This window comes from Cucurbita pepo, chromosome LG14, assembly GCF_002806865.2.
Source record: "Cucurbita pepo subsp. pepo cultivar mu-cu-16 chromosome LG14, ASM280686v2, whole genome shotgun sequence".
In the NCBI taxonomy this organism is placed as follows: domain Eukaryota; kingdom Viridiplantae; phylum Streptophyta; class Magnoliopsida; order Cucurbitales; family Cucurbitaceae; genus Cucurbita; species Cucurbita pepo.
This window is the reverse complement of record NC_036651.1, coordinates 7,881,245-7,897,606: the sequence shown is the minus strand read 5'-3', so window position 1 is coordinate 7,897,606 and position 16,362 is coordinate 7,881,245. Positions and strand designations below refer to the sequence as shown.

General features: G+C 37.0%; 1 protein-coding gene across 7 annotated transcripts; it reads right to left on the bottom strand.

The window, feature by feature from the left end:
- Nucleotides 1-1,229: 1,229 nt before the first annotated feature.
- Nucleotides 1,230-14,827, bottom strand: LOC111810219. Of its 7 annotated transcripts, none has more exons than XM_023696855.1 (16): nt 14,424-14,827; nt 12,017-13,881; nt 11,368-11,889; nt 10,397-10,546; nt 7,978-8,351; nt 7,283-7,740; nt 6,832-6,884; nt 6,651-6,749; nt 4,792-6,560; nt 3,934-4,042; nt 3,494-3,674; nt 2,648-2,715; nt 2,446-2,558; nt 1,888-2,365; nt 1,499-1,818; nt 1,230-1,388 (listed from the first exon to the last, which is right to left on the bottom strand). In XM_023696855.1, exons 2-16 carry the CDS (start codon nt 13,866-13,868, stop codon nt 1,281-1,283), a joined length of 6,654 nt encoding a protein of 2,217 aa, XP_023552623.1. In that variant the 5' UTR covers nt 13,869-13,881; nt 14,424-14,827; the 3' UTR covers nt 1,230-1,280. The 7 variants fall into 7 exon arrangements, with proteins under 7 accessions (XP_023552623.1, XP_023552621.1, XP_023552625.1 ...); XM_023696853.1 differs by having other exon boundaries at nt 12,017-13,878; XM_023696857.1 differs by having other exon boundaries at nt 1,897-2,365; nt 12,017-13,878.
- Between the last annotated feature and the right edge of the window lie 1,535 nt (nt 14,828-16,362).

Sequence of the window (16,362 nt, the reverse complement as noted above, 5' to 3'; positions counted from 1 at the left end):
TCACAATCGCACTCTTGATGGCAGTGGATTTGCAATTGTGCCGGCACTCACTTTCCAACGACAAGTGAGCTAAGCCAATTCGTTCTTGTCGCCTACGACCAAGTGCGGCACTAACTTTCCACGATAGACACTACGGCTGAGCGACGTATGCTCGAGACTCTAGCCTCGATTTAAGAGGAAGGTTTTAGAAAATGAAGACCAAGAGAGATTTTTTAAAAAGACATTTTGTAACAACAACAGTATATAGGGAGATCAAAATTTAAAGAAATTCATGCACAAGTTTTTTTTTTTTTTCTTTTTTTTTTGTTGGTTTATATCCGAGCAAATTCAAATAAATTTGTAACCTAACCTAAACTGTTAGGTTGGGTTAATCGAATTTTATGAGTAATTTGATTTTTATAAGGAAAAAAAAATAATAAGATTGGTAAAATATAATCTAATTTTCCACTTATTATCCGAACTGTAAAAGCAATTAATCGCATTGAATTTCTAAAAAAAATATAATTATGTTCTAACAAATTATTTGATACCAAATTCAAAATTAAGAAAAAATAGTGCATAAACCCAAACCAACCTTTACATTTCTGAAGAAGAAAATACATATAATATAAACAAGGGAAAAAGAACAGGAAAAGAAGAGTATTGTAGCAAATATTACTCTTTGTTCCAACCTGTTCAATGAAAACAAGTTTTGGGCAGTACCCGAACCTTCCGACCAACCGCCTTCTTCGAGTGCAATCAACAGTATCAATAACGAGAGGGTAAACAGTAACAATATCTAGTTAACTCCGAAAGGGAACGAAGCGGAGTAGAAGCTTCGATTCTGAAAGCATGCAACACTGGTGATATATATATGTGTAGATCATGGGGGTAGGGGGAGATGACATGTATGGATAACAAAACTACCTTCTTTTGAATTTCAAGACCAACCTACAAGAAGAGTTTCAATATACATCCTGTTGTGGCATAGGAGAAAGAGATTGAGAGAACACAAATGTGAGGAGGGAACTTCAATCAATATGAACAACTAAAGCTAAACTTGTAGGAGTATAACTAAGGAAGCAAGAGTTTCCCTTTTTCCTACATTTATCTATATAGTAAATACAACAATATAAACTACTGTTAAGTCACATTAATTATCTGCAGAGGATGTTTCTTCCTGGGCCTAAAACCCCAAGTTCGCAATAAGCCCCCCCCNCTGTTACAGAATCAAGTAATGAAAGTTTTGTCATGATGTAACGTAAATTTGAGGCGAAATTCCGAAGTGAATTAGGCACACATCAGTTCCTACCTCTAGATGCATTCCTGTTCTGGCTTCGTTGACCTTTATCGTGTGAAATAGAAGGAATCTTCGAGATTGTCAATGAGCTTTGTAGTCCCTCTAATAACTGCAAAACCAAGATTCGGAATGCACGTGCACGTTACATAACATATATGAGGGTACACGAACAAAAATGACAAACAAACAGTTGATTGAAGTTCTCTTATAAAGACTTACTCTTGAGGTAGGCTGAATACGGCGGTTGGATCTCCGTGGCTCAGTAACATTAGAATTCGGTTTGGTAGGATTCCCATTGAAAACCTCTTTTTCCTCGATTTTTGCCAATTTCCCAACTGCAGGAGCAAGTTTTCCTTTATTTGCTCGTTCCAGCTTCGTGTGAAATGAGGATGTTTTCTTGGAAGCGTGTGCTGGAGGAAATACAACCGAGCCCTCTGGTGCTTCTTCAGTGCTGCAGAAAGAAGGAACGTCTATTTGGTTGTTCTTCGTCGAAGCGCTCTCATTCTGGCTTTCAGAATCCTTGGTAATAACTGCATGATCTGTTGCCAAAGAATTAACATCAGCAGAAACATTTGCGAAAAGTATTTCATTCTGCAAAATAGTCTTACCTGACATACTTGGTTCCTTTCCGGACTTCACAGCCATGGGTTTAACAGCGTTTGCAGATTTTTCCTTCGTTTCATATTTTGAAGTTCTTTTTAATCCTTTGGATGTAGATCCTTGCGGCATCAAATACTTAGCCAACTTAGTCGAATCATTTGCTTTAGTAGTTCGAGTGGCTGCATCATAATGTTTGCTCACTTCCATAAATTTTCTCTTTTTTCCAGGTTTGGGAACACCAATAACCACTCTCGATGTGCCCTTCTGTAGACCAGTCCAACTGGTTTTTAATGGATTAGACCTGTTCTCAGTTTGAGTATTCCTACCAATATTGAATACTTTCTCATTTGCTGATAAAAAAAGCGAACTCTGGTCCGCTGGTTTCGCCGATTCGACATCCTCCACAATCGTTGGCATTTTATCCTTCCTTTTAACCTCTACAGCTGGACTGCCCAACTTCATACGTTTTTCCTGAGGCACAACAATCTGAATGCAATTGCAACTAAGCATATTTCAACAGAGTATGAACATAGAATCAGAGAAACAAACAAAAGTATGGTATGGACCTCATGAGAATAATCATTTACATATGAGCCAGACAACTCAAACCATTCCCCATCTTTCCATATGAGAGATGGTCGGAGATTCCAAGCTTTGATAGTGGACGTTTCACCTCGATCTGCAAGAAAACCATATGTTGATTAATTTATGAAAAAACACAATCTACATAGAAAAAGGTCGGTTGAACTCTGAATCTTAGTGACATGCCTGGAAAGCGGACAATATATGTTGCTTCATCTTTTGTGTCCTTCTCAACGACCACTCCTTCATGCCAGCTGGGAAACATATAAACAAGCTGTGATTACGGATCAAATTTGGGCATCAAGATGGCACCAACTCACAAAATCTTTCATCTTATAACAGTGTAGCAGTTGAAACTACTTAGGTAAGTGGCTAACCCTTATAACAGTGAAAATGTTGTGTAGCTACTTGGTCTCAAACCTATGTAAGGACTCAACTTCATTTGAATTAGATATGGCAAGATAACAAAGGATTAGCATCATGGCTCTTGACCAACCCTAATGCAAAATGACTTGGAAAGTTGAGTATCCTAAGGATGTAAAGGTTTTCCCTATGTTTGATTTGGGAAGGGTGAATGCTCAAGAAAAACTCCCAGATTAGAAACCCTTCCACTCCTTTCTTCCAAACTGATGCTTGCAAAAGGGGTAACGCTGAAATCTCTTTGTTTGATACTCTTTCTTTCTCTAAGATCGCAATGGAATCCTTTCAATAACTATGGTTGCGTACAAGATTTTGAAGAACATCCAGAAAGTATTGTGTGGAGTTCTTTAAAACATGATTTGCACGGTTCTGAAGGAGACTAGGATACAAAAGTATAAGGGAGTTCTCCAAAAGATAGATAGGTAAGTCGGGGATCTATGTGATACTCGATGGCTTCGGACAGGAATATATCCATTCCCTCCTCACTGTATATTTCCTTGCTTAATGAACATTGTTTTCAATAATTAATATATAAAAAAATAATAATAATAAATAAATAAATAAATAAAATAGAATTTTTTTAAAAAAAAAAGCACAAAAAGAAAACCACACCTATTCTGCATCCAAGCATCAACTTTGTCTCCAACCGACCAGACATAGTCCCCAGTAGCTGCACGGCGTCTCTTCCTTGTTCCTTCATTCTGCAAGGTAGTCAGTGGACGAGAAATTCGTATTCTCGGCGCCATACCCCCTTGACCATCAAGTGCAACCCACTCCTTTAGTTCACCTGGGCCTGCTCAAATCAAGAAAGTAAAATCGTCTGCAAAGAGAAGACAAGAACTGGTATATTTTTAGAGCTTAATATACTCTCATTTTAATAGGAGCATTATATACAATCATGAACTAATTTGTGGACCATAAGCTGATAAAAATAGTTTAACTGCAGCTTCTCTTGCAAGCAAGAACCAAATAGTACTCATTAGTCAATCTCAAGTTACAAAAGCATAATGATTAGACCATCATCTTACATCGTATGTTTTGCTTGTCATTACCTTCTTCAGATTGAAGTTCAGTGTAGGACACGTAAGCTTGCCCTTCCTTCAAACTCAGCACAACGGCTGTGAACCAAGATGCTTTTAATCCATTCCCATCCTTAAAAACCTAATTCATGACCAACAAAGTTAATACAAGATCAAGGGTCAGAAAACACCAATAAATGATCGGTAAATAATGAGAATAATGAGAATAATGAAAATTGATCAGTCTGGTGACACACTCGAGGGATTCAAAAAGAAGCAGAAAAGTCCCATCGAATTTTTCTAAACCTTAAATCTATTTTCATCTTTATCGTAGGGAAGATTCTCTTTTCCTTCGCTGAGAAACATGTATCCTTCATTTAATTGTTAAAAGTTTAATTTTTCTAGGGCCCCCTTTCACTCTGGCGTTGCTGCTGCCCTTCCTTAAATTTTAGAGAGGATTCTTCTCGGTCTTTGTGTTCCAGTTTGGAGTTCTGCTGGCTTCTCAGATTTTGAATGCTGTTTCAGTGGGCTGCGTTTGATTTTGCTCCAGCTTGGCTTTCAACTTTTGTTTGAGCCTGCTCTTAGTGTTGTTCTGTAGTTTGTTTCTTTTGTTTAAAGAAGCTCCTAGTTTTGTCTGTTGCAGCTTGTTTATCTCTTTTTTTTTTTTTTTTTTTTTTTTTTTTTTTTTTTTTTTTTTTTTTTTTTTTTTTTNTTTATCAACCAATAAAACATGTTCTTGTTAAAATAAAAATGATCAGAAATTGCAGGTGCATACATATAAGCATTTGAATTCCACGTTAGTACTCCTCATGGCATCAGCAGCACAAAAGAAGTAAACAGAATAAAGATCAACACTGGAGAGATAGTAAAACTATATAAATAATCTCATACCTCAACATGGGAACCTTCCCTGATGCTACTTTGTCTTGAATCCTTGGCCTTTTCACACTCATCCTGGGAGGATCTTTCTCCTACTTCAGATTCTGGAACAACACCAATGGTTTTTGTCAGATCAGAAGCAATTTGGTCCTTCTGTCCTCCCAGAGACTTCTCACGAGGTGCTACACAACTTGTCATGCCGTCAACCAATCTGGGATGGTTCTCAACAGCGCCCATAGAAATTTCTCCAGGAATAGATGACTTGGTATTGGCACTTACCTGAATTTCATTCTTACCTGACGATCCATCTCTATGACGCTTAATAGCTGAATTGGAACGTCCTCCATTAACATCGTCTGATCTCATAACCACCTCAGAAGATACTTGAGGACTTTTCCAGTAACCCTCTGGACCAGCTTCCACTAACTTACTCAAGGGAGGAGGATCGCCCATAGCAACTAACTTTCCAGCTTGTGACACAGCTGCTGCTGCCAGTTCGGCAGCTTTGACAATGGCATCTACATTTTCAGCATGCTTAGAAGCTGCAGATGCAGCTTCAACCCTCTTTCTAGCTGCCTCCCTTGCGGCAACAATAACAGAACTGGAACCATTTCCTCCATCTTCGCCCCTCAAGATGGAGGCTGGAGTGGCCTTCCCTACACCAACAGCACTAGTATGAACAGAAATTTCATTGCTTGGACAGGAGACCTCATGGCTAGATGAAGTCAATGCCTCATCAGCAATCAACTTTGCTTGAAATGCAGCATTTGATGCCACACTGGCGGCGGCCGCCGCAGCCCTTGCAACAGTAGCAGCTGCTGCTATAGCAACAGCTGCCGAAGCTAGTTTAGCTTCTACGTCTGATACTAATTCTGAATTCTTCTGCCTGTTCAATTGACTCCACATTTCTGCACTGTGTTTAACAGCTTCAGATGCAAACAGTGCAGCATCCTCAGCCAGTTGCTTAGCCTCCCTAACCTTGCCAAGTGTTTCCTCTGAAAACATAGCTCTCCCTGTCAAATCTTGATCTGCAGTCATTGGGTGAGTAATCGGACACAGTGGAGGAGCAGATAAAATCAGACTCTCAGAAACTGCCTTAGGGTGTACAGATGGAGATGTTGCAAGAGTAGAAATTGCAGGTGTAACTACAGCTGAAACTGGTTTTAAATGAGGTTGAACCTGCATAGTTATAAGGCCAGGATCCTCAGAAACTGTAGTCTTCTTTCTTCTTCTCATTTTTGATTCAGTGGAATTTTGCCCCGTGGTTGCTGATGCCTTTTTTAACTCAAGCAGGGGGGCAGCCCCAGGAAATACATTACCAGGAGTTCCACCGTGAACCATAGAACCAGAGGGCTTCACGGCAGAGGATTGTGGCACAGATGATTCCTTCAATGGTGTTAAATGAACTGGCTCAGTAATTGGCAAACCAGAAAATCGTGCACTGGAGTCAGGTGTCGAAGTCTGAGTAGCAACCCAGGTACTGTGGAATGGAGCCTGAGAAAACCATGAAAGATTATGACCAATAAAATTCCTGACAGGAGGAGTCTGATATGGATGCAACGGAGTAAGTGCTTGTGGATAGTCTATGACTGGACTTCGAGGCATAATACTAGATTGCAGAGCATTGGAAGGTGTGGAAATACTCCAGAGTGGTGAGGAAAGAGGGATCATAGGATTTATCACTGTTGATGTACTCTTACTGCTAACTCGACTAACTGAAGCAGATATAGTTTTACTTTGTAGTGTACTTTGTTTATTTGCTTGCTCAGTACTCCTACTACCTACAGAACAAATTTTCAAATTCAAAACGAGAGAGAGAGAGAGAGAGAGAGAGAGATAAGCCTAGAAATGAATAAAATGCTTCAAAGTACCAGATTGTGATTGCGATGGTGTCTCTGGCTGAGATTTTTTTCCATGAAACCTGTCTACACACATGCGCCAGGCATTCTCCCAAAGGTTTGTTCCACCATCTGAAATTTAAAAATCACACAAATAAAGAAAAAACGGCATCCATATGGTGAATCATAATGAATGATAGGGGGGAAATTTTACCAGTTCCTCCAAATGCAGACAACATGTACGCCTCATCTGGTGCTGTACCTTGACTGCAGCAACAATTAAATCCATAAAAAACACTTAGTAGAAAGGAGCTCCATTGTTTTCTTTGGCAAAAAAAAAAAAAAAAAAAAAAAAAAAAAAAAAAAAAAAAAAAAAAAAAAAAAANTCGAAAAAGAAGAAGAAAAAGAAAGAGGAGCTCATCAAAAGGAACTACACGAGAAATTTTTTGTGCCTTGCTCAAAGGAATGAAGTGCCTTTTTGCTACCTACCAATGTTTTTTTATAGGACAAGACTTCCTCTATAACTTTTCAAGAGTAGTGAAAGGTGGAAAATTGCAATGATTTTCAGTTCTGACACTAACGCCTCTGAACATATACATGCAACTGAAGAGAAAGCTATAGTTTCATTCGATTGTTTTAAGGACCAGAAGAATAAATGGACTCACATCAAAGCTCCATAAACAAAAATCTGAGCACGCAATTGAACTTGCTGCAAGTCTGTGAAAGGCTGTTGAAACATTGTAGATGGGGAGGCAGAATTGTTCAAGTCTGGAATGCTAGAAGTCGAAGCACCAATAAAGACAAATGGTTTTGCACCACCGGACTCCACATGTCCATGATGTTGCATCTCATTGGACAGTGCAAGCTGGAAAACTCCAGGATTGCTTATGGGTGTACTGTTAGACTTCTCTACTTTCTCCGATTTCTTCAAATTTCCCTTTGTAGACGACGCTTTCCCCAATCCTACGACCGAAGCACGCCTAGGTTTACGCTCAGGAGTGCCCTTGGAACGAGCACGTGAAACTTTTACCTCAGACACCTGAGGGCTACTGTGTGAAATACCCTGAGCACTCTTGGCATCCAATTTGGATCGGCCAGAAGATGATTGGGGTCCCTCCACGACCTTCAATCAAAATAATCCACAATATAAAGAGTGAAATATGTTGTATTCTTTCTTTTTTCTTTTTCTCAATGAAAGTTCATTTATTTATTCATTAACAAAGACAAAATAAAATAAATAAATAAATAAATAATGGAGCGTGAAAAAAATAAATAAATATTTTCCCATGAACAGGATGATAATATGAAGGAAAAATAAGATAAATCTAATGGAACCAATGACGTGAAGGAAAAGAATCACCGAAGAAGCATTAGCTGCTGATGCAACTGCAATGCCAGAATCATTTTTTGGCAGATCTACCAATGAACTGGACTCAAAGGTAAGAACTGTCTCACTTTCAGAGGCACCATTTCCTTTGGGTAACTGGGAACCAGACGATGCATTGCCAACCAGCCTACCCTTGGGCTCTGCAGCTTCAACATTCTTACTCAATGGCCCCTTATTGCAATCTTTTTCATCTGGATCAAGAGCAACCACAGTAGTTTTGACAACATCGGGTACATTAGGAGGAGGCTTATCAGCAGTAGAATTACCATTACCCATCACAGACGTCGGTTCATGAGATTCTGGAAAAGCTGCAGAGCATAATGCACCTTCCTTTTTGCCAGCATCACCTGCAATCGAGTAGTAGGAGAAAAATCAAGTTCGAAAAAAATTTGGAAAATGTATACAAGACATCTCCAACACCACCATAAAAACAAGAAAATATCATTCGATTTCACTTCATCTTGAGGAAAGACTAAATGCTATTCTGCAAATGCACAAAATGTAATATTCCACATGCAAGTTCTTTTCCAGCAATTTATATTGCAAAGAGCAATCACCAAAAGCAATCCACGATTTCTGTACAAAATGATAAAAATAATGAACTGAAAACGCAAGAGTATAAGGTTAAATCTGACAATTTCAATCTAAGTCAAGTGACATTTTTTTTGTTCTTAAGAAACATCTTTTATTGATAAAAATGAAAGAAGATCAGGAATCAATATAATAACACTACTAATTGGAAATCTTTTCAGGAAAAAAAATCTCAAAGGGTTAGTTACAATCACACCTCAAACTTTTAATTTGAAAATTTTATGATACCATTGCAATCCAGCCCTATAATAATAATAACACTTATCATTATTGTTGTTGTTGTTGTTATTGGATAAGAAACTGAACTTTTATTGGAGAAAGAAGCGCATAAAAAAGGAGGTGAATGAGGAAAATTATTGAACGAGGTAGCCATAGTGAAGCTACCACATAATAATCTTTGATTAAGATTTAATATTCAATGATTAAAGTTTTTAATCAATCGATTAAGAAAAATCTTGTTTAGCACTTGTTTCTAGAATGGTGTCCACATGGTAGTTGGTGTAGAACTGTTTATTGTTTATCAAACTAGTTCCAAGGAATGGAAACTGTGGGGAAGTTTAATGGCGCTTGTAATGGTTATATTTAAAAGGATAAATTGCATCGATAACTCAACTATGATGATGGTTACTGTTGCACCACAAACTCTTGATTTTAAAAATTAAACCCTCAATCTTGCATAAATGTAAAAGTCATGTATTTTGATCAACCATTGTTAAAAATGCCAATGGATGTGAGAGAAACGTCTCCTTTGCTATCCCTCTTTATCATATTCCTCCCTCTGTAGGACTTTTTCTCTCTACCGCTTTCTTCTCTCTACAAAGTCTTCTTTCTCCTCTTTTAACACCTCTCCTTTCTAAACGAGGTCTCTCTTTTCTCTTTAACATACTCATCTCTCTCTAGAAAGTATATTACAAAGGTTGGGTTCCGATTTTCAGTTTGATTCGGTTCACTGGTTCGGAAAATAAAAATCCTGGTTTAAAAACTAATGTGTAAATATATATAGTTTGTTTCTTTTCACATCTCAATGTAAAACTCACTTTCTTTTCTCTTTTCTTCTACAGCCCTTCTCTCTCTTTACAAACCCTCTCTCCTTCTCTCCTCTCTTTGGTAACCCATCTTTCCCTTTCTCTCCCTCTCCCTCCTCTCATTTGTAGACCATCTACAGTACACTAACGGCAACATCGCCATTCAGTCCAACCATGAGCCACCTTGCATGCGTCAATCAATTCAAGTATTAAAACCTAAAGACCCAACCCACCCACTCTACTCAGGTTGGTGGGTCGAGGAACCAACCAACCCAAAAATTTGAGTAGGTCTCAACAAAAATACCACTAATCCAACTCAACTTGTGTTACATCTCTATAAAATAGATAGCCAACTCAAAGGTTAAAGCATTATCACCTCAATAAACCAAAGGTTTGAATCCTCATCTCCATGTATTGTTAAACTTGAAAAAGAATAGATAAAATGGAAAGAGAGGGGTACAGTATTGTGAGATCAGATTATTAAATAACAATAATAAAATAAATAAATAAACCCAAAAGGGAAGAAAACAAGGCATGCTGCAAGATATCCGCATAGAAATCCTAGTGGGAAATATGAAAGACAAATTTTTATGGCCGAATATAACACTTCAATCATGAATGAACAAGAAATAAACAGCATGAGCAGAAGTTGCTAGCTGAAACAGGAAATTTAACACCAAAGTCAACATTCAAACTTCAATAACAAATAAATCAAATAATTTAGCGTAACATATTATTCCACATGCATTTAGAAGTTGTATAATTTGGTTACTCACTGTCAGTGCTCACTGCAATAGCCTGCTGACAATTATTTCCCACAGATTCTGAAACAACTTTAGTACTTTCCTGATCTTTCTGATAATTATCGAGTGTTTCTCCTGGCAGTGGAGTTAAAGACAACGCATCAAGCGGAAAAGCTTTTACATCTAAAGGAAAAAATCATTTAACAACTTGGTCGTTAGAAACATGGAAAAGATCCACTGACATAATTATGCAAGCTAAGTGGTCCAAACCAACATTATTAATAAATTCAAATGTCGTGGATTAAAGATTCTAAACAGAAGGTAAATCAGATAACTACTGATAGTACAATACATTGTCATTTAAAAAATAAAACCATTTTCAATCAGCAGAGTTCTACGGGTGAATTGAAATCATCGTTGCATCAGTAAGGGCATCATTAGTTTGTAATTATCCGTAATGAAAAATGACAGCAGAAGAAGGCAGCTGCCGCGCACTGAGGCTAAGATACATGGGAATTACGTGATACTATTTATGTACAAGTCTATTGTCTTTGATTATTTACGTTGTGGCATTTTGAATCTGTAGAAAGCTGAGAATACAATACAGTACCAAAGGAATACGTCCAGGGTTTCAGACAAGAGTTCACAAGCCTTAACACACCAAAAAGAAAAAGAAAAAAAACACTGATAAAATCTAGGAAGAGTAATAGTCTATAAAGAAAAATTAAATCTAACTCTAATAGGAAACTTATCGGTTAATACTTATTAGATTGAAGTTAAGCATATCCAGTTACGAATTAATCAAGATGAGGTTCTCAAGACATGACTTCTACTTCAAGTCATTCTCTTTCTTTCCTTCAAAACAAAATGTAGGAAGGCTTGGGCAGAAATAAATTAAAGAAAAATATTAAAACCACTTCAGTCATTAATAAATAAATTTAAAATTTAATATCACTAAGACAATTCAAACGTTTTAACTAAATTGAAAGTTCAAACTGGCACACCTGACTGTTTAACACCGTTATCACATGCTTTTGCAGTTGACTTCGAAAAAGCTGGATCAACGTCCATTTCCTGTCTGCAGTCCTGGATAACATTAGTAGGAACGTCTGCTTGAGGTGTAGATTGGCTTTCTGTGTTGCAGCCCTCAGTGTTCAAATCCTTTGAAATAGATTGATCAATACTTTCACCTAATCCCTGGCCAGTAATGACATGAGCGGATTTTTCAGCTTGAGAAATAGGATGAAATAGCGCCACAGGTTGAGAAGTATCCAACAGAGGAGGTCTTCCTTCAGCAGGAATCATCACACCACTTTCTTCTTTGCTATCGGATTGGGTAAACTCCACCAGAGCAGGCTGCAACTGGTCCTCTTTGTCATCCGCGTCTTTTCTGTCTGTCAAAGCATCAACTGGAGGTAAGGAGTCACCCTGTAATGTGCCACATGTTTTCACATTGACATCCTCAAAGGTAGACACTGATGTGCCACATACTGCCTCAGTAACGTCGTCAAAGGCAGAAACCGATGCTGCAATCATAGGAAAAGGGAGAAAATAAAAGTAGCTGGCTCAGCATGCATACCTTGAAAACAAAAGTGAAGCATAACTACATGATCTTTAGAACATCCCCAAAAATTACATTCGAACATCACATACCTGATTCATCACCGGCATTAGCACTGTACTCTAATTTTGTATTTATCGTCCCACTTTCTACACCACTCTCTTGAAAAGACAAGGATATGATTCTCTTATCTGCGATAGGAGACTCAGCAATCTTGTCATCCACACTAAGAGAATCAGACGACAACATCCCTCCTTCCTTTCCACTGGCGTGCTCAGCACGGACATTACCAGGCTGACACAATTCATTATCTTCACATAATTGTGTTGATTCAGCCACCGTGGTGGGTGAATCAGACGACAACATCCCTCCTTCCTTTTCACTGGCGTGCTCAGCAAGGACATTACCAGGCTGACACAATTTTTTATCTTCACATAATTGTGTTGATTCAGCCACAGTGGTAGGTGGCAAATGGCCTTCAGAATACAAGTCTTCCGAGGGAAGTGTACCCAATTTATCAGGAATATCTCTGATATGACCACTGATGCTTTCACCAACCTTGGAGGCATCATTTTCCTCCATAGCAGATGCAGAATACTCAGACTTACTAGTTTGTATCTCAATGCCCGAGGGAAAATGCTGCTGATCTTCAATAATTATTTCCTGTGCACAAGCCATCTGCTCAACTGAATCACTCTTAGGCCCTTGAAAGGTACAAACTTCAGCATTAACGTTTCTCCCCTCACCTGCACACGCTTCAGATCTAACCTCACCTTTAACAACCGTAGGTAATACCTCATGCATGTTTGCTTCAGACGGATTCCCAATCTCCACATTTGTACACAAAACCTTATCATCAAACTTGCCACTTTCAGCAGGAACTTCCGACGTAACCTCACCACAACCTGAATGGAATACACAATCCCCCTTCAAGGTCATACTTGCATGGGACTGCAAATTAGCAATACTAGAATCGATCACCAAACTTTCTGTAGCAACTGAGGGTGATAAAAGAGGGCTTTGGTCATCTTTACTCAACTCGAGTGAATTGACCACTTGGTCAGTATTCTCAATATATGTATTAACTGGATTCTCACATAGATCTTTTATTTTCTGTTCAGTCTTCTGGTTGCTCAACTTTTCACTGCCTTCATGCGTGCAAGTAACCAAATCATTTATATGCTTTCCTGAATCAGAAAAACCATCTTGCCCTTTATCTTCCAAGGATATGGCAGCTGAAGTATCGGTTGTACTTGGACATGTTTGCTTACTGTTTTCATCAATACCAGGACTTCCCTCACTTGCTGGCACGTCTACAAGTTCATGAGCGACACCAGGATCAACCTTGCTTAAACTTCTATCAACAGTCTGAGTCTCTTGAAACTCAGTAGGATCAATCCTTTGAAGCTGTTGTTGCTCCCCTCCTATGTCCTCATTAACAACATGAAATTCCTCAAGACTTATATCTGGTAAATCGCCCATTTCACAGAAACTACTACCGTCATCTTTTAAAGTAGGGTCCATTGGATTTGTTAAGTACTCCAATTTTTCACGAGCATTTAACTCCCCGGTAACTGTTGGTGCCAGATTGATATCTTCCTGCCCAACGGATTTCAATAACATTTCAACAGATTCAGAGGAAGTGGCCTCAGACCAAACATTTTTCCGTCTCAATATAGAACAAGATTCTGCTGCACAAGAACTAAACCCTATTCCACTACTTCCACGAGAATAATCTTCAATCCACTGATTATCTTCGTTGTTCTCAATACCTAAGAAGACCTCAGGTTCAACCAAGCTATCAAATCTTACATGCCCTTGAAGGGTATCATCAAAATCAAACTTTGGGAGAGCATATTGCCGAAGAACAGGAGGAAATTTGGCACTTCCTTCACCAGCTAAATGAAGATTCTGGCTTTGAAAGTCATTGTCGTCATAATCCATGGGTTTATCTCTGCTTTAGAAATGGTTGGGAAAAAAAAATTAAGAGAAAGGGTAGTTACTATGCTAATAACCTTTTCCAAATTCATTATAACTATGATTTGTACCTAATTAGTTTAACCTAGAAAATTGTTCGTTGATGCGCCACGTGGGTCGCAGTTACCATCCCAGTACACAAATCAATAGGCCATATACTCTCAAAGAAAAGTTTATGAATAGAAGAATTAGTAAGAGAAACTCCCCCAAACCCCCATATTCACATAGTTGCCGGATTCGAACTACCCAACATTCCACGACATTTGCATTCGGCATGTATCAAAAACCCACACCAAAGTATCAACAATTAATGAAAAAACTAACCTCATGATAACTTCAGAGAACATCCTCTAGAAGTTTATTAAAGAAAATCCAGCTTAATAGCTCATCGATTCAAAGCAGACTAAAAGACATACTCACTATAAACAATTGCAAAAGAATAATAATAATAATAAATAAAAAGAATCATATGATAAACAACCCAGAAGAATATTTTGAAAACAAAAAGGAAATGAACAGTACCAGAAGAAGTAAGTGTAGAGACGCTACCTCCCTCCATCCGGTGATGAAAACCAACCCGTTTGATCTCAGCTATTCCCTTGTCTCGCAGTCATCTACTGCTTCAAACAAAAACCCTAACCTTCAGTGAGTCTCGACCGAACAACAAAGTATAAGCAGCCGCAACAATAACTCCTCAAACAGAAATAGAACAAGAAATCCCTAACTGCATTCAGCAAGAAATCCAATTGACTGAATAAGAGCTTGTCCGAGCATCAAAATTAGGGTTCCGAAAATCAACGGTGAGAACTGATGTCACAAGAGTGAGATGAAGACGAACAAACAGAGGAGAGAGAAATTGAGAGCTAGAGAGAGAGAGAGAGACGAAAAGAAGGAAAGCGTTCCGACCCTTTTTTCTTTTTTTTTCTTTTCTTTTTTTTTTTTTTTATAATTATAAATTTATTGTTTCATTTCATTAATCAAACAAAAAAATATATATATAATTAAAAATTAACATGTGTACCAATAATAACAAGACACGTGTCACATTGACGCTTGTGGGAGAGGGTACATTTTTCGAGCTTAAGTACGGTTTTCTTAGACAAAAGAATATATAATAAAATAAAACTAACTTTTTCAATTTCAAAACAAATTAAAATATTTATTTCTTTTTACTCTTATATTTAATTTTATTTTATTTTATATATATATATATATATTTTTTTTTTTTTTAATAGCAAATACGATATAAGATTAAGAAAATTACGAAAAAGACCTTAAAATTATGAACAAAAATATATAATACGTTCACTTTTGTATTTTATAAATATTTTTTATGTAATAGAAAGTTTTTAAAATATTTAAATTTAAAATTTACGAGTAATAAGATATTTTTAATCGATGTTTGATGGGTCTTTAAAATAATAATATCATATAAATCTATTAAATATTTTTTAAAATATTAACTTTGCAATTTTTTTTTTTTAATATGAAGATTTCAAAATAAATAAGTAAACATCATTTATTATATAATTACATTTAATTAATTACAAGATATCAATTTTGATTGCGACTTAAATTCTAAACGATTTTTTATTTTATAGTCTAAGATTCGAAATATTATATTTAAATTTTTGCAACAAATTGACCATAGAAATTGAATATAATACACAATAATAAAACGCTATTAAATTTAAAAAAAAAAAGTCTACGTGTTAAATGAGGCAAGTAGATCCTATGCCTAAATTGAGCTCGTGCCCACAATGCTCATTTGTCAAAGTTCAAAACATTTAATGTATTTATAATTTAGTTGGTTGAGACGATAATAATTTTATATATATATATATATGTATGTATGTATGTATGTTATGTATGTAAGAACGACGATCGTAATGCTTCATGCTTAGGATTTGAATGAGGATGGTGTCAACATTTGCTTGCAACATGGTCACGTTACTTACGAGTGAAGACTATCTCCATAGACCAACACAAGTCCTTCTAACATGTTTTGTCGTCACTCATACCCATATTAGGAAATTTTTAAAGAGGTCACTCGACATAAAATTGTTCAAAGCAAAGCACGTTTTAACCTTTGAGTTTTTATGATCGAGTCAACAAAAACGAAGGTGTACATTGTTGATATAAGTAGTAATTTTCAATTCATTTTAAGTGTTTTTTTGTAGTCGTTTTATCGTAATAATCGCTCTCATTCGAATGTAATATTAGTTCATTCATGTATCGCTCGTTTGCTTGAGTGTCACGTGCCCGCAAACTTCCTCCTGTAAGAGTGATTAATTTAGCTTAACTTTTAATCTCAATATTCTTTTATTTTTATATTATTTACATTTGAAATACGCGGATTGTCTTGTTACAACTGTTCGGATCAAAGTGGTTACACGATGGAGTGGTATATAATTTTATGCATGGGTATGATCTCATGTCGATCTAACAATCGAGACATGTT